The following is a 22,965-nucleotide window of genomic DNA, read 5'->3' on the forward strand; positions in this document are numbered from 1 at the left end:
CACGCACGCGCTGCACCGCCCAGGCCCGCCTTCTCGTCCTCTCTTCCCGCCTCCCTCCCGGCCCGCGACCATTGACCGCGCGGCAAACAGCCCGCTTCACCGGCCATTGGTTGACTCGCTGAGCCAATGGAGGAGCGCGTCCAGGAGGCGGTGGGCGGAGCCGAGGGTCCCGCAGTTTGGCGTGAGTTGCTATGGTCACCAGATGCTTTGGAGCCTTCCAGAAAACCCTGAGCTGCGATCTGGTGGGGTTGAAAGTTAAAAAGGGATAAATGGCGCCTCCGCCTCGACAGTGACTTACCATTTTATAGAACGGTGGGACTGAAAATGTCATTAGTTATCTCCTCCAATGCTTCCATGAGGCAATGGAGGCCCAGAAAGAAGGGGATTGCCTAAAGGACAGCCTACCTACCTAAAGGACAGACCATGAAAGGGGACTGGGAGCTGACTAGGCAGACAGGCTAAGGGAAAGGCATTCCAGGCAGGGGGAATAGCATGGGCAAAATCTTGCAGACACAAAGATAGGTGACATGCCCAGGGAATGAAAAGGCACCTAATGCTGCTTCTGATTCCCAGTTCTAGTCCTTAACCTAGGCCCTCTCTGTCCTAAGATCTGGTGGCTGCCCCCTCAATTAGCCTGAGGGCTTTGTACACAACAGGAGCAAACACACCGGCCACAGGATTGCAAAGCATTTTCCCATACGTTATCTTACGGGGTGCACTTTAACTTCACAGATGACACCCAGCCCAGTGCCTGACACATAGTAGGTGCTCAATAAGCCTCAGTCATTATAATTCTTGGGATGATGATGATTGTTGTTCCTGCTCGGGTAGGAACACTGTCATCCCCTCATCACTTGAGGATTAACTGAGATCACTGCAGTGAAAGTACTTTGTAAACCACAGAGTGCTGTACAGGGAGAGCATTGTCAGGAACTTTCCCTCCAGAAAGCCTTCCAAATTCAAGCTGCTCAGCCCAGCTGCCCCATTCTAGCATCCCTGTGCATCGTTGACATCCTCTGTTGGAACTACTGAAAGCAGGACTGTCTCTTCCTCCTCAGAATGGGGACTCCTCAGGGCTGGCCTGTGTCTCCCCCACAGACTGAAGACTCCCCTTGAATAGGGACTCCTGAAAGTTGACCTGTGTCTCTGCCTTCAGACTGAAGGCAGGGCCTGGGCAGAGGGCAACTGATGGGCCATCTCCACCACAGAGGCCTCCCACCTCACTGAATGAATAGCCTCAGTCATGCCCCAGGCTGAGAGATCCTTGCTGGGGCTGTTCCTTGCCCTCCAGGACTCCACAACTGACATGTTGGCCTTCAGGCCACACACAGGGCTCAGGAAACACAGTTCTCCATGGTGCAAAAAACCCCCAAAAAACCACAGGATGAAACCTGGGGTTCCAGCTTTACCATGACACCCCCATCCCCAGCCAAAAGATCTCCTCTCTTCTCTGGGTCTCCTCTTCCTCCACTGCTTCCTCTAGAAAATGAGGGTGAGAGCAACAACAATAATAATGAGCACTGTCCTACCTTTACAGAGCACTTGCTGTGTGCCAGGCTCTTTGTCTCTTGGTGTCCTGACAAACACCTAGGAAAGATGTTTTTAGGGGCAGATTTTCTGTGAAACTTCACATGGAACCTCCAAGGCCTTGGGAGAGGCCCAGCAATGTCTTGATAGATAGATGATAGATGATAGATAGATAGATAGATAGATAGATAGATAGATAGATAGATAGATAGATAGATACAGATTTACTGTTATATGTTATATATAGTATATATATTCTTTTTAATTTGCAAAAATAAAACTTCAAAACTACAATTGCTAAGACCACTCTTTCTTCCCACTCTATCCCACTTCCCAATATGAATGATTCCCAAGACACCTGGAAGTATGTGGGTGGTGGAGGAGAAAGGATATGTAAAGAGCAAGAAGCAAATCTGTGCAAAATTCTTTCATCACTAAGTTGTCTGTCATTTAATAGTGACACTAACTCAGAAAGGAAGTTCTCTCCTATAAGGAGTATGCAGCATTTGCAATTACAAATACTACATGCATATCTTTCTTTTTTGATAGTAATTACACACAGTAGAATTTATCAAAATTCCTACTACATATCTCTAAGCAATACTACAAGTATCAGAAACATCTATGTGTGAAGTGGCATGCTTATATATCCTGGCTATCAAGAAAAAAACATGTTTTTAGTACTAAAAAAGAAAAAAAGAAGAAAACATGTTTTTTTTTTTTTAAGATTTATTTCTTTATTTGAGAGAGAAAGAGCAGGTGTGAGCCGGGAGAAGGGCAGAGGGAGAGGGAGAGAAAATCCACAAGCAGACTCCCCGCTGAGCATGGTGCCTGACATGGGGCTCAATCCCAGGACCCTGAGATCATGACCTGAGCCAAAACCAAGAGTCAGCCGCTTAACCGACTGAGCCACCAAGGCGCCCCTAAAACATATTTTTGATCAACCATGTAAGAGGAAAGACAGAATCATCTCTTCATTTTCACTGGAGAAATTTACTTTTAAAATTCATGGACAGTTCTATTTCTTTTTTTTTTTTTTTAAGATTTTATTTGTTTATTCGACAGAGAGAGAGACAGCGAGAGAGGGAACACAAGCAGGGGGAGTGGGAGAGGGAGAAGCAGGCCTTCCGCCGAGCGGGAAGCCCGATGCGGGGCTTGATCCCAGGACCCTGGGATCATGACCTGAGCCGAAGGCAGACGCTTAATGACTGAGCCACCCAGGTGCCCCAACAGTTCTATTTCTTTACCTTCCTTCTCTTCCTGAAAATTTCAGTCCTAAAACTATTAAGTAGAGCAGAACAGGAGGGAAGCATGTGACCAAGGGGGAGGGAGCCACAGTGGCCCAGAGCAAAAGTCAGAACTCCAGCAGGGTGAGGAGGGCGTCCACATGGCATGGGGTCCAGCAAGGTGAAGAAGGTGTCCCTGAGTGGGAGGAGGCATCTTGACACAAGGTATCAGAGCTCAAGTGGGGTGAGGAGGGCATTTCATAGGGGGTGGGGTGGTGGCAAAGATGGGAGATTGGTTAGAAACAGGGGTTTGATCCAATAAGCAAATAAATTCAGAATAATGGAAGCCAGATTTCTCAGTGTTGTGGAAGGGAGGTATAAACATAGAAAGGGGGAACTAAGGCGCTTGGGTGGCTCAGTCGATTAAGCGTCTGCCTTCGGCTCAGGTCATGATCTCAGGGTCCTGGGATCGAGTCCCGCATCGGGCTCCTTGCTCAGCGAGGAGTCTGCTTCTCCCTCTGCCTGCCGCTCCCCCTGCTTGTGCGCTCTCTCTCTCTCGTTCTCTCTTGCTCTCAAATAAATAAATAAAATCCTTTAAAAAAAAAAAAGAAAGGGGGAACTAGAATGAACCCCATTATAGTGGATTAGAATTACAGATGATAGTCGGAACCCTTTTTTTAGTATGTATAAATAGATATAGAAATAAATGTAACTGGGGATGCCTGGGTGTCTCAGTCAGTTAAGCATCTGCCTTCAGCTCAGATCATGATCCCAGGGTCCTGGGATTGAGCCCTGCTTCAGGATCCTTGCTCAATGGGGAGCCTGCTTCTCCCTCTGTCTGCTGCTCTGCCTGTTTGTGCTTTCTCTCTCTCTCCCTGACAAATAATTAAAATATTTTTTAAAAAGAAATAAATGTAACTGTAAGTGTGTGTGTGTGTGCACTCCTTAGCTCTGGAAGGGCCTGGGAACAGGGACACCCTCATAACAGTGAGTAGGTCTTGGTTTCTAATTATCATCCTGGCACCCAGATCACGGTTTTTAAATACTCCACTCCATTAAAAGATTGAATCAGAGATTCTTGAGGTACTGGTTGATTCCAGGGGCTTGAAAAGAGGTATCTTCTTATATCAGAAAACAAAGGATGTTTGAAGAATAATGGGGCATGTCAAAAGGACAGACTCCAGCTTAAAGAGGCTCCCATTGGGCTAATCTGTGACAATCTGAGCATTAAAATGATGATAATAATAGATTACAAGCTACTAAGCAAAATAGGAGACCATGAAGTCATAACTAAATACACACATAAAGGGGCGCCTGGGTGGCTCAGTTGGTTAAGCAGCTGCCTTTGGCTCAGGTTGTGATCCTGGGGTCCCAGGATCCAGCCCCACATTGGGCTCCCTGAGCAACCCACTGAACCTGCTTCTCCCTCTCCCTCTGCTGCTCCCCCTGCTTGTGCTGTCTTGCTCGCTCACTAAAACAAATAAATAAAATATTTTTAAAAAGTAATAAATAAATAATAAACACATACATTCATTCAAACAATGAGAAGGTATATCTACATAGTTTCAAAATACCTCCTCACAAACTACCAATTCCTTTCAAGGGGAAAAGAGTAAGTGAGTGGAGAAGCCTGGCAGACATCACCTTAATCAAGTGAAACATGGGACAGATAGAAATGTGTCCTACCTAATAAAATGTATCAAGAAGAACACAACAGTGGAGCGCCTGGGTGGCTCATCGGCTGAGCGTCTGACTCTTGATTTCAGCTCAGGTCATGATCTCAGGGTCATGAGATCCAGCCACATGTTGGGCTCCACACTCAGGGCAGTGTCGGCTTGTCCCTCTCCCTCGGCTCTCCCCCTGCCCCACTTGCTCTCTTTCTCTCTCTCAAATAAATAAAATGTTTAAAAAAAAAAAAAAAAGAATGGGGAGGCTGGGTGGCTCAGTCAGTTAAGCTTCTGGCTCTTGGTTTCGACTCAGGTCATGATCTCGTGGGTCATGAGATCAAGCCTCACGGCAGCCTCCACACTCAGCAGGGAGTCTGCTTGAAGATTCTCTCCCCCTCTCCCCCAAATAAATAAATCTTTTTTATTTTATTTATTTATTTGACAGAGAGAGAATGAGAGCACAAGCAGGGGGAGCGGCATGCAAAGGAAGAGGGAGAAGCAGGCTCCCTGCAGAGCAAGGAGCCCGACACAGGACTCAATCCCAGGACCCTGGGATCATGACCCAAGCCGAAGGCAGATACTTAACCGACTGAGCCACCCAGGCGCCCATAAATCAATAAATCTTTAAAACCAAACCAAACCACATCACTTCTGTGATATTCCTGTTAAAGATACATAATCTGAATCTAATCACAAAGAATCCTTAGGCAAACCTAAGTTGAGAGCCTTGCTACAAAATAACTACAACTCTTCACAAGTGTCAAGGTAGTGAAAGGCAAGGAAAGACTGAGGGACTTTTCCTGGCTGACAAAGACTAAAGGGACATGACAAACAAATGCAGTGTGAGATTTGGGCCTGAGCCCTGTCGCTGCAAGGATTTCACTGGAGCATTTGGTGAAACTTAAATGGAGTCTGAGATTCGATGGTAAATGTTCCATGTTAATTTCCTGATTTTGATGGTTGTGTTGTGCATATTATGTAGAGGAATGTTCTTAAACGCAGGAATTACACACTCAAGTATTTGAGAGCTATGGGCAGCAGTCGGCAATTTACTCTCAAACGGTTCAAGTTAAAAAAAATTGCCCTGTACTGTACTTGGAACCTTTGTGTTTGTGATGGTTTCAAGATAAATCTCATGTGCAGAGGCAAGCAAAGAATGTGCAGCTAAAACACATGGGCAGATATCGTCAGTAATTAATCAAAATATTTTGGTTTTCAGTCAGCTTATTTTAGTTTGTGATTGGTCGTGATTTCTCATTTTATTTATTTTAAAGATTTTTTTTTTTTTAAGTAATCTCTACACCCAATGTGGGGCTTGAACTCACAACCCCAAGATCAAGAGTCAACGTGCTCTACCAACTGAGCCAGCCAGGTGCCCCTCTGTTTTCTCATTTTAAAGATTCACTTTCTTTTTTTTTTTTTTTTTAAGATTTTATTTATTTGACAGAGAGAGACACAGCGAGAGAGGGAACACAAGCAGGGGGAGAGGGAGAGGGATAGGCAAGCTTCCCGCAGAGCAGGGAGCCCGATGCGGGACCCGATCCCAGGACCCTGGGATCATGACCCGAGCTGAAGGCAGTCACTTAACCAACTGAGCCACCCAGGCGCCCTTAAAGATTCACTTTCATACCTGATTTTCTATTCCTAAAGAGGGAACCTCCATATAAGTGTCAGGCCCCATAAAACCACTATCCACTATTGGCCTTTCTTGTACCTTTTAAAGATGAGGAAACTGAGACACAGAAATAACAAGTGACTTGCCCAATGTCACTAAGTGATGAAGCAGGATTTGAACCCAGGCAGTCTGACTCCAGAGTCTCCTTCGAGGAGACGCTGAGGACTCAGTGAGATAAAAGCATGTGAGAGGAACTTTACGAATGGAAGGATTAAGATTATTCACAAAGAGGCACTCTGTCAGCTGGGGCTTAGTTCCTTCGGCAGAGGAAAGGGAGGGGCCAAGTCCTCCTACTGTATGCCAGAGACTGCTTGGAATTTCACATTCAGGACCTCACTTTGTTTATGTCCCAGATGAAGTGCCTGAGGCCCACAGGGATCAGCCCAAGGTCACACACCTGGAAAATGATGGAGCCCAGAGCCAGTGCCAGGGATGGTGATGGCTGCCCAACAGTGTGCTAGCAGAAGACATGCCAAGCTGGGCTTGCCAAGGTCCATGGACCTGACACAGCCGAGGACCTTCCCACCCTCTCTCACACCCTGTGCCCCACCATCCTGAGACAGATGCCCAGGACAGAGCTGCCATGTGGCTGGCGGCAGTGCAAAGTGTCTGCCCAGATCATAAGTAGGCAACGTATGTAGACCAGGTAGCTACAAGGGGGGTACCCAGGTGGCCACCAGCTCTGGGAAACTTAGGTCACACAGCTTGGGCCGCACCATTGGGCCAGTGGGCCCAGGGGAACAAGCAAGGACTTTAGAGTCAGACAGATCTGGGCTCTGTCTCTTCTTAGTGGTCTGACCTTGGGCAAGTCACTTCACCTCTTCGAGTTTCAAAAAGTAAGAATCTTGCCTCATGGGGAAGCTCTGAATGTCAGAATGGAAAATACCTGGCACCCAGTCGGTGCTCAATAAGTAGCAGCCATACTTCATTATCGTTCTGCGAGGGCTTCTCAGCAGATAGTCTTTCCAGAACTTTAGGAATCCAAGCTGAGGAGAGAGAGGTCTTAAGAAACTTATTTCTGCAGGGCCCCCAGAACTGGAGTCAGGGGAGGGAGGCCTCCTAGCCCGCACAGTGGGCAAAGTCCTCCCAGCCCCCCAAGGTCCTGGCTCCCTTCCCTGCAGCCTGTTTCTTACCAACAACAGGAGCAAAGCCCCAAGGTTAGGCAAACAAGTCAGTGATAAGGCGCTTCCAGGTTGGGCTTTGTATTCAAGGCTTGTCCAGCTCCAGGGCTGGCTTCCCAGCTTAGTGAGAGTCCTGCAGGCTCCAACAGGGACACCTGCAATGGCCACCTGCTGATTGTGCACCTGAGGCCTTGGTGCCCTGGTACAGCCTGGGTTAATGACCCTGTTTATCCACTTGAGTCATCTGATAAGGGGCAGCCAAGCTGGCTGTGCCCTGCACGGGCTGCTTCATTGACTGAAGCGATTATCAGGGCCACGTGGAACTCCCAAAGCCCCCTCCCCCGCCACTGCCCCACCAATCCTGCAGGCAGTGCGTGTTTCTTTTTTTTCAATGAACATGACTTCTAGAGTCAAGGTTGTCAGGCCATTCTCCCGCCCCCACCGTCCCTCCCACTGGGGCTATAAATAGCACCCAGGGGGCAGAGCAGAGGGTGGGAGGGCCAGGCGGAAGGACGAGCAGATCCCCAGCCATGAGCTCCAGCCAGCCAGAGACCTGCCCGTGTCAGGGTGCTGCAGGCCGCCCAGCCATCCTGTATGCACTTCTGAGCCCCAGCCTCAGGGCCAGGCCCGCTGTGCCCCCAGCTCCGAGTCGCTGCCTCTGCAGACAGCACCGGCCTGTCCGACTGTGTGCCCCGCATCGCACCTGCCGGGAGGCCTTGGATGTTCTGGCCAGGACAGTAGGCTTCCTGAGGAACCTGCCGTCCTTCTGTCAGCTGCCCCCTCAGGACCAGCAGCGGCTGCTGCGGGGCTGCTGGGGCCCCCTCTTCCTGCTCGGGTTGGCCCAAGACACTGTGACTTTCGAGGTGGCCGAGGCACCGGCCCCCAGCATACTCAAGAAGATCTTGCTGGAGGAGCCCAGTAGCAGGGTGCGCGGCGGCCAGCTGCCCGATCGGCCCCAGCCCTCACTGGCTGCCGTACAGTGGCTTCAGTGCTGCCTGGAGTCCTTCTGGAGCCTGGAGCTGGGCCCCAAGGAATATGCCTACTTGAAAGAGACCATCCTCTTCAATCCTGGTGAGCTTCCAGACACTCCTGGATGGGGGCCCAGCCAGGGAAGGCACCTTCTCAGGGCTTGACCCCCTTTATCTCTTTGGGTCCTCATTATCACCGAAAGTCACCTCACAAAAGAGGCTCAGAGAGGTTAAGTGATTGGCTGGAGGTCACACAGCCTGGTACGGACAAAGCAGGGTTGGGAATTCAGGTTTATTCACTCCAGAGACTGGTCCTTACCGCTCTGCCTGAGAAACTTGCCGTTGACCCTCAGGAAAGGTGGGCAGACACAGCTGTGCCTCAGTCACAGGTAAAACTCTGTGGGTTCAGAAAGACCCCAGAGCGAAGAATGCAAATGTGAGAGGAAAATTCCTCACCAGAAAGCCCTCATGGAATGTATAAATTAATTAATTATAGTGATAGTAACGAATATTCGTATTACATTTACCATATGTTAGGCCCAATTATAAGGGTTTTTTCATATACTAGCTGTTTTAAACTTCGTAACATGCCTAGGAGATAGGTATTATTATCCCCATTTTATAGAGGACGAAACTGAGGCACGGATATTAACTTATCTGAGGTCATGCAGCTAATAACTGACAGCGTGGGATTCAAACCCAGGCAGTCTGGCTCTTAACCATTACTCTGGGCTGCCCCATAAATGGATGAATAAATAAAATGATAAATGAGGAGGTAGTTTAGGCGCCTCAAAGACCAACCCAGTGACCTCAGGTCTTGGGTCAGTATTGCTGCCTGGGAGTGGAGTATTCACCCGCCCTCTTCACCCTCTCTGCCCACAGATGTGCCAGGCCTCCACGCCTCCTCCCACATCGGACACCTGCAGCAAGAGGCTCACCATGCACTGTGTGAGGTCCTGGAGCCCTGGTGCCCCACAGGCCAAGGCCGCTTGGCCCGTGTCCTTCTCACAGCCTCCACCCTCAAGTCCATCCCGCCCAGCCTGCTTGGGGACCTCTTCTTCCGCCCTATTATTGGGGACATTGACATCGCTGGCCTCCTTGAGGACATGCTTTTGCTGAGCCAACCTGTTCCAGCCCAGGCAGAGAGCAAGTGTAGGCTGGGCAGAAGCTGGCAGCACTGACTTGGTCCAGCTGTCCCCAGGGGTGACACAGGCTCCCAGAGGGGCAGGCCTCAGCTCCCCTGGAACCAACAAGATGAGCTATGGGGCCCCTCACTCACCACACACCTCCCCCCCCTTGGCCTTTCTTGGTTTGACATGGTGCTCCAGTTGTCTGGCCATCCTTTAGTGGTCCTCAGAGCCTCTGGACCAAGACTTCCAACCCCTCCTGAGATGGGGATGGAAGCTTAGATTGCTCATTGGGACAAGAGTCCTACTGACTTTGTACAGAACTGATTTAAGTTATTGGGTTTTGTAATAAAAGGCATGACACCTTTGGAGCCTGACCCTGTAATTTGTACATGTGGGAGGGAATGTCTCACTTCCAGGGCCCACCCTGCCCCTATCAGAAAGAGTTCCAGAGGAAGGAACCATAAGCAGTGCTGGAGCCAACCCTCAGGGAACTGGGATATTAGTTTTTCAGGGTGGGATGATTATTTCATTTGGGGGGATGAGATTTATTTTGCACAGGACTGAATCTAGGGATTAGGATCAGTTCAGGCCTCCTTACTTCCTTGCTTTTATCTTTGGGGCTGGGAGTGTCTCTTCTTTATCCCTAAGTCCCTCACTGACCCCTCCCTTGGCTTCTGACCCCTACAGGCTCCCTCTCACCTCAACAAGAGTCAGATCACAGCCAGTAAGGAATATGAAGCCGCCCATTCCCAAATTGAAACAGGCAAGGTCACTGGAATTTCTACAATTTGGGATCATTCACTTGCCCATTCCTGCAGGTGACAGAAGAGGATAGTCCACTGCTGTCCCAATGGGAGGAGCGAGGGCACCCAGGGCTGGCCTGGCACAGCTGTGTGGAGGCCAAGGCCGGCTGAGGTTTAGCTGCCGCCCCAGCTGTTGAAGTCTGAGACTCTTCCATAGCAGTTAATTCGCAGCTACAGCCCTGAGCCCCTCTGAGTTCCCTTCCATGGCCCCTCTGTCCCAGCTCTTCTCCTGGAATCCATTCTCATTGGCCAGCAACTGGAGAGGCGGTGCCTGGCATAACCAAGGGCTCCAGGACTCCTCCATTCAGTGCGGGATCACGTCTGTTCTGATTGGTCAATCTCTGTGCCTCACGGTTGGGTAAAGATTTTGAATATCACCCAGGTTAGGGTGACTGACCTGCACGCAGGAGGGAATGATAACACACATGCCTATAGGACCTCCTTGCAGGCCTCCCCCTTTCTTTAGCAATAAGGCCCTGCCCATACCAGTCCCACCCTCTTCACCACCAGTTTGGATTCTCTTCATGGGGCCAAGTTAATTATTGCTCAATGAGAGGTCATTCACTCAGGGACAACAGTGGAAGAGTTGTCATTCAGGCGTCTCCTGAAGGCCCCCAGGATAGGACCACAATTGAACTAGCCATATACCCATTATGGGCTCCCAGTGCCAGCAGCAAGGACACCCCTGTCCCCCACCCAATCACCCACTCACCACTCAGACACCCAGAGTGGCAGAAACACACAGCTCACACCCCACAACAAGGACACACACAACTCAGACCTACAACTCTCTCACACACACACACGCACGCACGCACACGCACATGCACATGCTAAGACATACACCTACGCAGACCCACAAAACAGACCCACCATCCACCCACACACAGCATGGAAATACACAGCCAAGATACACTCACTCGGTGACATTCAGCAGACCCAAACACATAACAATAGACACATGCACTGGAGCCAGATGTTCACACATCCGTCCCTATGCTCAAGGGCGGGGCACACAATACGGAGACACCCTCACACTGGGACATGTTCTCCATTTTCTGTATGTTACAGGAGAAAGACAAGTGGCCCCCAGTGTAAGCAGACTGACATCTGCACATCTTCAGGGTCTACCCAGAGCCTGCTAATCCCGGCCAACCTGCTCCGCTTGGCATTTGGGGCCTCAACTAACCAATCACCCCCTTTCCCCATGGTGATCCCAACATCCACCCTCCTCTCACACAGGCCATGCCCTGCTCCACAGCTCCCCCAAGCCAGGACCTAATCAAAGTCCCAAATACAAGCATCTTTTAGAGCCTAGAGCAGGCCTTGCATTCCTCCTCCCCTACCTTTCCACCAGAACTCCCAGACTCAGAGCTCAGGCCCCCGGGGCCCCTCTCTCTGCCTGCCCCTCCTGGCACTTGGACACACACCCTCCATCTCACCACTCAGATGCAGGAGGGAACTCTTCCAAGAGCAGATGCCTTGTCTCTCCAGAGGAGCCAAATCCAGAGGATTCGGGGATTTCAGGTCATTCTATCTTCTATGTTCCTTCACTAACTGCCCCCATTAGTTTATTGTTGCACCTCTCTGAACCTGCAGGCTGAATCCTCCTGCCCCTCACCCCTTCCCTCCTCCAACCTTAAACAGCCACTAGAAAGTGCTCCTCTCCACCACCCACCCCAGCCTTTCCCCTCAACTTATCTAATGTTTCCATCACCCAAATAGCTTCCCTGATCAGCACTACCTTGCTCCTTTGCAAATTTCTTCCCTGTCCCCTCCACATGGTTGGGGAGCTACACTGCTGTTACTCATCTGTATCTCTTGTCATTCCCTGTGCCCTATCTAAACCTTCTGCAAGGAAGATCAAGACAAATCTAGCAAAACTAAAGAGAGAATTATAATACAATAAGAGAACTAATGCTTTCTCTGTGGGACAAATGTGGGGGACTGTGTCTCCATTATCAGCAGCTTAGAAGTGGGAACTGTGCCTCATCAACCGGAGAGGGCAGAGGAGGAAACAGGCTCAGACAGGGTACGCAACTTACTCACTGTCTCGACTGATCACTATCTGTGCTGAGATTTGAACTCAGGCCTGTGTGGCGGTGGGGGCCAGGCTCGCCAGCACAGGTTGGCATGAGTCATGGCCAGGATCAGGCTGTCTGGAGCCCGCTCAGCCACTGTTTACTGACCATCTACCCTCGCAGCCATGATCCTTGTCCTCAGGCCCAGCCAGGGATAACTCACTAGGAGTCAGGAGAGGGCTCTGCCTTGGGTATCATTTTATTATCACCATTATCTCTACCTTCGTTAGCCTAATCGTTGACTGCTTAATAAGCAGTCAGGTGCTGTGCCTTGGCTGACACACCCTGCCTGTGGGTATCCTAGAACCTATGATGCCAACAAAAGGCCAACACCCACCATCGATGCCTCCATTCATTCCATCATTGAACATTTCTCTTGATGACCACTTGTACCAGACCCTGTGCTAGATGCTAAGGGGTGCAAAATACATAAGATATAGCTCCTGCCTTCACTGAACATCTTGTCTATGGCAGAGACACAGAAGTAATTGCAACCCAGAGAAATCTGAACTGTGATAGAGGGATGTTCAGACAGCAGCAGGAGCTCTGAAGAGGGAGTGATTAAATCTGTCTGGAGGTGGGAAGAATGCTTCAGCCCCATGGTGACTGCTCTGAGCTAAAGAGAATGAATAGGGGTTTGCCAGGTAACCAAGGGATGGGCATTCCAGATAGAGGGAATGAGAGGTGCAAAAAAACACCAGGGTGACAGAGTGTTCAGCTAACTGCAAATGATCTGGGACAACTTGGGCCCAGGGCAGCAAGAGATGGGTCTGGAAAGGTGGACAAGAGCCCAGAACAAGGCAGCAGAGAAAGGCAATCCCAGTGAAACTGCTAGAGGCAACAAGGCTAAGGTCTCAGGGGAATAAGGGTTAACAAGGGGAATCACTCATTCCAGGTGGGTTGTTCTGGGTGGCTACTAAACAATAACCAGCTAACATTTATCGAGAGCTGTGCTCTAAGCATTTATAAAATATATTAAGTGTAAAGAATAAGAGTACAATGAATCCTCATCATGTCCCATCAACTTTGAAGTCCCTTTCTAAATCTATTACCTCCCCCCAAAGGTAATGATTACCCTGAATTTGGGGTTAATCATTTCCTTACTTTTCTTTATGATTTTAATGCATACTTATGTATCCCTAAGAAATATTTTTGTATTTTTGAACTTTTCATATAAATAATTCTGTTTTCTGACTTGTTTATATCCCCTCAACATCATATACCTGCTTAATAGTATTAAATGCCAATTTTTTGCTCTTACAAACACTGCAGCTATGAATATGAATATATATGAATGAATATTCATATATATTGTCAAATAAAAAACAAATCTGGACTCAGTAAAGAGGGACTTCATTTTATTTTATTTTTTTATATATATTTTTAAAGATTTTATTTTATTTTATTTTATTTTATTTCAGAGAGAGAGTGAGAGAGAGAGAGCACGAGAAGGGGGGAGTGGGAGAGGGAGAAGCAGACTCCCCGCTGAGCAGGGAGCCCGATGTGGGGCTTGATTCCAGGACCCTGGGATCATGACCTGAGCCGAAGGCAGATGCTTAACGACTGAGCCACCCACAGGCGTCCCAAAGAGGGACTTCATTTTAAATGATTATTACAAGAGAGGAAAGGAACTATTGCAAGGGAGAAAGAAGCTACTGCAATGGGACCATGAGATCTACCTTCAAGGGTTAGGCAAAAGGAGTTCATCATTCATAGGGAAAAGTAAACAAGGCTAGAAAGAACTGGGTGTGAGGAAGGGTCACACCTTCCTCAGTGTTGAGGAAGGAGTGGCATGATGCGACAGTAGATCAGAAAATGTTTTACCCTGAAGCCAGCCTATTCTCAGGAGGGGTTGTGGGCTGGCGCAAACTTGGGGGGGTGGGAGAGGGAGGCAAAGTTCAGGGACCTGGGGGAAGGAGAGCAGCTTAACCGAAGTTTGGTTAACAAGCATTTTGTTCTGATTGATCAGTGGGGACAAGCCGTTCATCTAAGCGTTTACAAGGCAAAGAATTGGAATTTGGAGCCTGTTGCTAGCCTTGACATGGGTAAACAAGGGGGCACCCAGGAGTTTTATCTATGTCATAAAAGGAAGCGTGCTTCTTTGCAGTAAGCTGTGTTCCAGAACACAAAAGGGTGGGAATGGGGTTTCTTAACCTTCGCTCTTTTCCAGGATCACAGGGCTGGGTGAAGTTTAACATTGTCAATACAAAGACATATGCAAGAATTTCTTTTAAGTATATACATAGTAGTGGAATTGCTGGGTCAAAGGATAGGAGTAGCTTCACTTCTACTGGGTAATGTCAAATTATTTTCCAGAGTGGTTGTACTAGTTTACACTCCACAATGGTGTATGGGAGATCCAGTTGTTTACACTGTCACCGACACTTGAGGATTTAAAAATTTTTGTCAGTCTGATGGATGTTAAGTGGGTCTCACTGCATTTCCTTGATTATCAATGAGATTGAGGCTCTTTCATTGTTAATTCGATGTTTCTTTTCTGTGAAGTGTCTTCAGTCCACTTTTCAATTGGATTATCTTTTCCTTAGAGATTTGTGGAAGGGCATGAACATGCTTTGGAAGCATAAGTGGATGAACTGAAAAGGCTCTGAAGGAGAAAGCTGAGATTAGGTGTGGGAAATCCCCCCAAACCAAAAATCTTAAAAACTGCCCCTCCCGCAGGCTTCTAATTTTATCATCACTAAAGCCTTATGAAAGAGATCTGTAGGGGCGCCTGGGTGGCTCAGTCGTTAAGCGTCTGCCTTCGTCTCAGGTCATGATCCCGGGGTCCTGGGATCGAGCCCCGCATCGAGGCCCGCATCGGGCTCCCTGCTCTGCGGGGAGCCTGTTTCTCCCTCTCCCACTCCCCCTGCTTGTATTCCCTCTCTCGCTGTGTCTCTCTCTTTCAAATAAATAAATAAAATCTTTAAGAAAAAAAAAAGAAAGATCTGTAAACCCATTTCTCAGGTGAGCGTTCTCATCATCGTCGGCGTCTCTCCGCCGGGGAGCGACCCGAACGACTTACCCCACACCTTGCCAGCGCCTGCACCACAAGCCGGCGCACTAATCGCGGATTACTCTACATTGCATAGCAGAGGCCTCCGCACGGCTTGTGATATTCTCGCGAGAGTTGGTTCCAGCGGATCACGTGACAGTCCAAGATGGCGGTGCCCAGCGAGGCGGAGGAGGAGGCGACAGTCTATTTAATAGTGAGCGGTATCCCCGCGGATTTGCGGTCGGCCCAGCTCCGGAGCTACTTTAGCCAGTTCCGAGAACAGCGCGGCTGTGGCTTCCTGTGTTTCCACTACCGGCATCGGCCTGAGCGGGCTCCTTCCCAGGCTGCTCCCGACTCAACCCTAACTCCTGTGGGCCAGGACCTCGCCCACACTTCGGCCACCGATGCCCACGCTGTCTCCGCTCCGGACTCCGCTCCCGTCCAGACCCGCACCTGCTGCTGCGTCATTTCGGTACGGGGGGCAGCTCAAGCTCAGCAGCTTCTTCGCATGTACTCGGGCCGCAGGTGGCTGGATTCTCAGGGGACTTGGTTGCCCGGTCGTTGTTTCATCCGCAGACTGCGGCTACCTACTGAGGCATCAGGTACGGGTGGGAAAGATAATGGACTGAGCCTACCGGCCCTGGAACGGAGACCCCTTTCCTGAGGGATGACGGGGATAAGTCAGGTCTCTGATTATCAGACTCTTTAAGAGTTTAGGTCAGTTCTGATCAGTTTCAGGCTCAACTGCATGTTAGTCTAACTTAGAGCGGAAGTAACGGGAAGAGGCCTAATGGGATGATCCTTCATTTTCCAATTTATTAGATTCCTTCTGAGACCCTTTTCTCAATCTGAGGGGTTGATATTCCATTGACACGGAAGGAAGAAAAGGAAATGAGGTTTCTAATCCTCTTATTGTCTTTTTTTTTTTTTTTACGATTTTATTTATTTATTTATTTGTGAGAGAGCGCGCGCGCGCACATAAGCAAGGGGAGTGGCAAGCAGAGGGAGAAGCAGGCTCCCTGCCGAGCAAGGAGCCTGATGAGGGACTCGATCCCAGGACCCGGAGGTCACAACCCTAGCGGAAGGCAGACGCTTAACCGACTTAGACACCCAGGCGTCACTTATTGTCTTTTTTTTTTTTTTTTTAAGATTTTATTTATTTATTTGACAGAGACATAGCAAGAGAGGGAACACAAGCAGGGGGACTGGGAAAGGGAGAAGCGGGCTTCCCACCGAGCAGGGAGCCCGACGCGGGGCTATCATGATCCTAGGACCCTGGGATCATGACCTGAGCCAAAGGCAGACGCTTAATGACTGAGCCACCCAGGCGCCCCTTATTGTCAGTGTTTATTGCATTCTTCTTTGCTTCCTATCCAGCCCTGTCTTGGCAAGACGCAAATGAAAAGACGATCTCTTTTCTCTGGATAGCTCCCATTTGCATGGGAAATCACTTTGAATGGGGAACAGGAAACACTGCAGAGTCCTCTCATTCATTCATTCAACAAATCAAGCTTATATGCTACACTTAGTGTGACTCTAGCAGCTGTGCAGAGAACAGTTAGACACAGTCTGTGCTCAGGATTCAGAGAGGAAGACAGATTTGTAAAAAGGTAATTGTCACAGAGATGCCATTATAATTGTTAACATTTATGAGCACTTCCTGTGTACTTACTAGGCACTGTTCTAAGCCTTTCATTTTCCTGTTGACTCCTTGCAACAATCCTATAAGGTAGGAGCTATTGTTACCCATTTTATAAGTGAGGATACTGAGGGATACAGAAGTTATGTTAGCTGCTCAAGGTTACAGAGCTAAGAAGTGGCAGAGTCACAGTACAAACCCAGGCACATTGCCCCAGAGCCTGTGCTCTTTATTACCAGGTGCTGTGAGATGACAGGGGAGGGAGAAACTGATCTCCTAGAGGGATCAGGAAATGTGGCTTTTCATCTGGATCTGAAAGAGAAACAGGAGTTTGTAGGAAGGAACGGTGTTCAAAGTAAATGGCATTTGCAGACACAGATGGTGAAAGCCCATGGAACTTTCAGGGCATGTTAATTGTTTGGTGTGGATGAAGCACATGGTATGAGGATGTGCAGGGAGTGGGGGTCGGTGGCAGTTGAGAATCAAAAAGTCAACAGGAACCAGATCTGAAAGAAACTCGTGTGCTCAGCTGAGGTGATGAGAAATGGCATGAAAGTATTAGGTGGTTCTGGTCAGGGAATGGAGGAAGTTACTATGGAGAAGTTTGAAAGGGAGGAACAGCATTAGGCCAAAAGAGTTGAACCGATTTCTGGCTCAAGTGTTGCTGGAGGCTTCTAGGTTTCAAGAGCCATTCTTTCTTCTGCTTTCCAAGGTTTGGGCTCCTTTCCTTTCAAAACTCGGAAGGAGCTGCAAAGTCGGAAAGCTAAGAGTGAAGCCTTCACTCTGGCCGATCTGAGGCAACTGCCAGAGCTGAACCCACCAGTGCTGATGCCCAACGGGAATGTGGGGACTCCTCTGCGGGTCTTTTTGGAGTTGATCCGGGCCTGCCGCCTACCCCCTCGGATCATCACCCAGCTACAGCTCCAGTTCCCCAAGACAGGTTCTTCCCGGCGCTATGGCAATGTACCGTTCAAGTATGAGGACTCAGAGACTGTGGAGCAGGAAGACCTTGTGTACACGGCTGAAGGCGAAGAAATACCCCAAGGCACCTGCCTCGCAGACATAGCAGCCAGCTCCCATGGAGAGCCAGAGGAGGAAGGGGAAAAGGAGGAGGAGGAAGAGTCACACTCAGATGATGTGAGTACAGTGAGGTACCCTGTCTTTGCTGGCAGCTTAAGAGAGGCTAAAGCATTAATACTGTCACTCTTCGGTTGTGTATCACAATAGTTCTAAACGTGCGGGCTTCTCAGGAGGGTTCCAGAGAGTTAGAACTCCCTGACGTTGAATATAAAACTGCATTTGCATGTGCAAATATGCACTTCTTTGAGGAGAGGGGCCAGAGTTTTTATCAGAAGATTCTCAAAGGGGTCTTCTTTGCACTCTCTTAGAAGGAATGTGAGGAGCGTCCTTTTCATAGATGGGATGTGAACTTGGCCCCCTTTGCTGCTTGTCTAACCTCTGTGTGCTTTCATTATGTGACTGAGAAGTCACCTCTATTTTCTGACCTTGAGTCTGTGGCTTGGACGCTAGCTCCCACTCTAATTTTATCAATGAAGTAGACATTTCTTCTTCCTCTTTCTCCAGATTTGGTTGTTCATCCATAAAATCAGGGAAGGTGTGATTTTTGGAGAAACTTTTCTGTGTGTGCGTACTCTGGGTAAAAAATAATTCACCTGTGTCTTCAAAGCTGCCAGCCCAGAGTTGCTAACGTCTGTACCACATCCTTAGTATAGTACCGTCTGGACTGTTCCCCCGCACCTGCTCAGCAGGGACTCCTGAGGCCTCTTGGGACTTTAAGACAGGGACCCCCAAGATTTCAAGCCAGGAGCCATCCTATCATTCTGCAAGTCTAGACAGGTAGCTGTACACACAGGTCAGTGCAGGATTCCAGAGACATTCCAGGATGCACTTCCTGCCTTGACAGAGCCTGAAATCTCCCTGAAGAGAGAGAATCAGCGTCTGGAAAGGCTGTATGGTATGGCGACCTGGGTTTGAACGCTGGCTCTGCCACTCTCTTGGTGTATTATTTTGGGCAAGTCACTTTACTCCTCTGAACCCAGGTCTCCTCGTTTGTAGAACGGGAATGATGGTACTCACCTCACAGTGTTGTTGGGGTGATCAGAGGAGCTAAGTTCATGAGAAAGGCCTGACACACAGTAGACAATAGGTTGTCTTAGTTGTTATCCCCTCTTTCTTTACGACATAATGTGTGGAGGCCTAAACGGTGTGTACCGATTACCTCCAAAATGAGGAGTTCGGAGACCAGCAAGAGCGCTGTGGGCCTCCGTGTGGGGGCTTCATGTAGGATTGTAGAACTTGAGGGATGAAAAAAAAAAAAAAGGGGGCGCCTGGATGGCTCAGTTGGTTAAGCGACTGCCTTCGGCTCAGGTCATGGTCCTGGGGTCCTGGGATCGAGTCCCGCATCGGGCTCCCTGCTCTGCGGGGAGCCTGCTTCTCCCTCTCCCACTCCCCCTGCTTGTGTTCCCTCTCTCGCTGTGTCTCTCTCTGTCAAATAAATAAATAAAATCTTAAAAAAAAAAAAAAAAAAAAGAACTTGAAGGATGAGGATTTACCAGGTGAAGAAGAGAAGGTGGTAGGAGAGGAGAGCAGATATTTTCAGCAGGGGGAACAACATGGCCAGAAGCACAGAGGTTAAGAGGGAGTCAGGCTTCGGGGAAGGCGCCAGGTATGTTGAGACACGAGGGGTGGAGAGATGTGTTGGGCAAGGCCTCAGGGGCCAAATATGTGCTGCTTCTAAGAGAAATTTGGAAGAATGGAGCTGAAGACCTGGCTCACGGGCTTGCTGGGCCCTGAGCTGCCCTCCTTGCGGGCATGAGGTCAGGAGGCTAGACAGACAGGTCACCTCTCCTCACTGTCTCCAAGGATGACGACCGGGGTGAAGAGTGGGAGCGTCATGAAGCACTGCATGAGGATGTGACCAGGCAGGAGCGCACCACCGAGCGGCTCTTTGAGGAAGAGATCGAGCTCAAGTGGGAGAAGGGCGGCTCCGGCCTGGTGTTCTACACGGACGCCCAGTTCTGGCAGGAGGAAGAAGGAGGTAATGCTGGCACCCAGGCCAGGGCAGGAGTGATCCCTGGTGCACTGGGTCAGGGTTCTCCATTCCACATGGTGGGTTCTTTGGCAGTGAGGCCAAATAAAGGGCTAGCAAAGAGGCTTACCTTGCTTGTGTGAGAGACCAATCATCCTTTTTAGGGGTGGGGGATCAGTGGAGTGGAGAAAAAATGACCCCTGCCCCTGTAAGTTCTGAATGACCCCCCCCCCCCGCGGGAGAGATTTAAAAATACAATGAAAAGCCCCAAGTTCTAGAACATAGCTCTTAGCTTAGACTGAACTCTCAACAGAACTGTGAGTCCTTTGCTTACTCTGTTTGACTTATCTGCAGACTTTGATGAACAGACAGCCGATGACTGGGACGTGGACATGAGTGTGTATTACGACACAGGTACTGGGCCAGGGCTGCAGTATGGGGAGGGGGAGCCGGTCCTCTGGCCTTGCAGTGACATTTTACCAGGCCTGCTTAGCAGAGATGGGACCAGTTCCCTTGGGGTCGTCCACTGAGAGGGTTCCCCTCTTCAAACATCTCCACTTGTGTACATCAAGTGCTGGTTGTGGGCAGAGCCTTTTTCCTTTTTTTTGTGGAGTCAGCCCTCAGGGGGCTCTGGTTCTGGTGGGCAGGTCCTGGTAGAATGGGAGGGCCAGGAGCTCAGGCTCTGGTTTTAAGAGTTTAGATTCTGGAGTAAAAAATGACCTGGGTGAGGGGAGGGTGGGAGGGGAAGACCTGGGTTCTAATTCCACTTCTCATCTTTTGGCTCGATGACTTTTCTGTACCAGTTTCCTTATCTGGGAAAGCCAGGGTCCCTAGTCTAATAATAATAAAGTACTAAAACACCAGGGGCGCCTGGGTGGCTCAGTCATTTGAGTGTCTGCCTTCAGCTCAGGTCATGATCCCGGGGTCCTGGGATCAAGCCCGGAGTTGGGCTCCCTGTTCAGCGAGGAGTCTTCTTGTCCCTTTCCCTCTACCCCTCCCCCCTGCTCATGCTCTCTCTGTTAAATAAATAAATAAAATAAAAAGTAATAAAACACCCTAAAGATGAATATGTAAATCTTGTGAGGAGGTCCTAGAAATCTGATTTTTTCCCCTTTCTGCTGAGAGAGACCCTTCTCCAAACTGAGCTCTGCTTCCTCAGATGGTGGAGACAAGGATGCCCGAGACTCTGTCCAAATGCGTCTGGAACGGAGACTCCGTGATGGCCAGGAGGACAGCTCTGTGATCAAATGCCAAGTGGGCACCTTTGAGCGCCACACCAAGGTAAGCACTGTGCCTAGCCCATTGACCCCTCTCTTTTTCTTCTCTATCCCCATTCCTCCCCCCACACACACAAGGAACCCCATACTCTTGAGTCTTCTGTCTTCCCTGCATAGGGCATTGGACGGAGGGTGATGGAGCGGCAGGGCTGGGCTGAGGGCCAGGGTCTGGGCAGCCGGTGTTCAGGGGTGCCTGAGGCCCTGGATGGCGATGGCCAGCACCCTAGATGCAAGCGTGGATTGGGGTGAGTATGACCAAGGGACTTCCCTGGGGGCCCCAGCTAGCCTTTCATCTGTACCCTGGTTTCCCCTTTCCCTCTGATTTTGGGATGGGTTCTGGAGACTCCTAGGGGATGAACTTCAAAGCAGAATTAGAAGGAAAAGGTAGGTCTGGCACTATTTTTTTTTTTGGACCAAGTGCTAAGGCTTAACAGGATCACTAGTCTTTGGGGGAGTCATACTAGTCCAAACTAGTCTGAGGAGTTTGGACTTGATGATTGCCGTTAGGGAGTGCTTGTAAGTCACAGTTTGCTGACAGTTGTTCTAAACTCTGTGTACTATTTGAAATGAAAGCAGTGTGCGAGACCCCAGGTTGCTGGCACTGTCAGTGAATAGATAAGGAGGCTGAAAAGCAAAGATCCAGATCTAAAGGCTCTGTCTTTGGGACAAACCAGACATGTAAGAGCTGCGTCTCTGTCCTTTCCCAACCTATTAAGGGTTTGATTGAGAGCAGTCCTCTCACTGTGAGCTCTTTTTTTTTTTTTTTTTTTAAGATTTTATTTATTTATTTGACAGAGAGATAGAGAGCACAAGTAGGCAGAGTGGCAGGCAGAGGGAGAGGGAGAAGCAGGCTCCCCACTGAGCAGGGAGCCGGACGCAGGGCTCGATCCCAGGACCCCAGGATCATGACCCGAGCCAAAGGCAGATGCTTAACCGACTGAGCCACCCAGGCACCCCTCACTGTGAGCTCTTTTTAATGCAGGTACCACGGAGAGAAGCTACAGCCATTTGGGCAACTGAAGAGGCTCCGTGGAACTGGCTTGGGGCTCATCTCCACCATCTATGATGAGCCCCTACCTCAAGATCAAGGGGAGTCGCTGCTCCGACGCCAGCCACCCACCAGCATGAAGTTTCGGCCAGACGTGTCCTTTGTGAGGAGTTCCAGCTGTGCCTTGGACAGCCCCTCAGAGCCTGAGTGACATTTCGGGGCCTTCCTCAGTATCACTCATAACTGCACAGTGGCAGCCCTCTGCCTTGGCCTTATCTCCCACCACAGCCTGAAGAACTTTGGGAGCAGCAATCTGTGCAGCTTGTTCAGGGTGCTTTATTCTGAACTTGCCTTCTGGCTCTCTACCTCAAGGGCATTCTCCCCAAAGCCCCCTAGCCGCCTCTTTTAATATTGGGGCTTAATGACCTCTCATTGGTTTCCCATCCCCAGTCCATGTTTGGGCTTGTCCATGCTGCCTCGCCCAGTACCTTGAACAGTTGTATTGACTGGAGTTCTCAGCACAAACTTCGTTGGGGGGGGGTCGCTATAAAGGTCAGAAAGAGGGGGTGATGGACCTGGAAGAGGGGAGGATTCGTGGTGCTAGTAGGAGACGGTCTCGCGCCGGGCTCTCCGTCGCCTCCTCCCCTGACTGGCTGGGACCAGGAGCGGCAAGGCCGCGCGGGAAGTGGCCCGAGTCTGCGACCTAACGGGAGAATAAATAAGTTTACTACCGGAGTTCCCTTTTTATCTTCTAATTTGGGCCGGGGGACGGTCGGGAAAATCCGGGTTACAGTCGCCCACCCCACCCCAGTGACGCGCGCA

General features: G+C 49.6%; 2 protein-coding genes across 3 annotated transcripts; both read left to right on the forward strand.

Annotated features, from left to right (window-relative positions):
* The first annotated feature begins 7,735 nt into the window (after window positions 1–7,735).
* NR0B2 (nuclear receptor subfamily 0 group B member 2) lies at window positions 7,736–9,671 on the forward strand. Its single transcript, XM_045895478.3, has 2 exons — window positions 7,736–8,287; window positions 9,067–9,671. The coding sequence occupies exons 1-2, from the start codon at window positions 7,747–7,749 to the stop codon at window positions 9,363–9,365; spliced, it is 840 nt and encodes a 279-aa protein (XP_045751434.1). The 5' UTR covers window positions 7,736–7,746; the 3' UTR covers window positions 9,366–9,671.
* A 5,643-nt stretch (window positions 9,672–15,314) lies between these two features.
* GPATCH3 (G-patch domain containing 3) lies at window positions 15,315–22,962 on the forward strand. 2 transcript variants are annotated; one of them, XM_045898354.3, is made up of 7 exons: window positions 15,319–15,792; window positions 17,542–17,966; window positions 19,713–19,887; window positions 20,233–20,292; window positions 21,038–21,159; window positions 21,273–21,400; window positions 22,138–22,962. In XM_045898354.3, exons 1-7 carry the CDS (start codon window positions 15,357–15,359, stop codon window positions 22,352–22,354), a joined length of 1,563 nt encoding a protein of 520 aa, XP_045754310.1. In that variant the 5' UTR covers window positions 15,319–15,356; the 3' UTR covers window positions 22,355–22,962. The 2 variants fall into 2 exon arrangements, with proteins under 2 accessions (XP_064445777.1, XP_045754310.1); XM_064589707.1 differs by lacking the exon at window positions 21,273–21,400 and having other exon boundaries at window positions 15,315–15,792; window positions 22,138–22,353.
* Window positions 22,963–22,965: the final 3 nt, after the last annotated feature.

The sequence above is a fragment of the Mirounga angustirostris genome, unplaced genomic scaffold (assembly GCF_029215605.1).
Source record: "Mirounga angustirostris isolate CCGP_5_RB_7025 unplaced genomic scaffold, mMirAng1.0.hap1 SCAF_4, whole genome shotgun sequence".
Classification (NCBI taxonomy): domain Eukaryota; kingdom Metazoa; phylum Chordata; class Mammalia; order Carnivora; family Phocidae; genus Mirounga; species Mirounga angustirostris.

What these genes read in the sequence shown, in the direction of transcription:
- NR0B2 (XM_045895478.3), top strand. Translation starts at nt 7,747, where the DNA reads ATGAGCTCCAGCCAGCCAGAGACCTGCCCGTGTCAGGGTGCTGCAGGC. An exon ending in GACCATCCTCTTCAATCCTG is followed by an intron (nt 8,288 to 9,066) that starts GTGAGCTTCCAG and finishes CTCTGCCCACAG; the next exon opens with ATGTGCCAGGCCTCCACGCC.
- GPATCH3 (XM_045898354.3), top strand. Translation starts at nt 15,357, where the DNA reads ATGGCGGTGCCCAGCGAGGCGGAGGAGGAGGCGACAGTCTATTTAATA. An exon ending in GCTACCTACTGAGGCATCAG is followed by an intron (nt 15,793 to 17,541) that starts GTACGGGTGGGA and finishes CTGCTTTCCAAG; the next exon opens with GTTTGGGCTCCTTTCCTTTC. An exon ending in CTGGCAGGAGGAAGAAGGAG is followed by an intron (nt 19,888 to 20,232) that starts GTAATGCTGGCA and finishes ACTTATCTGCAG; the next exon opens with ACTTTGATGAACAGACAGCC.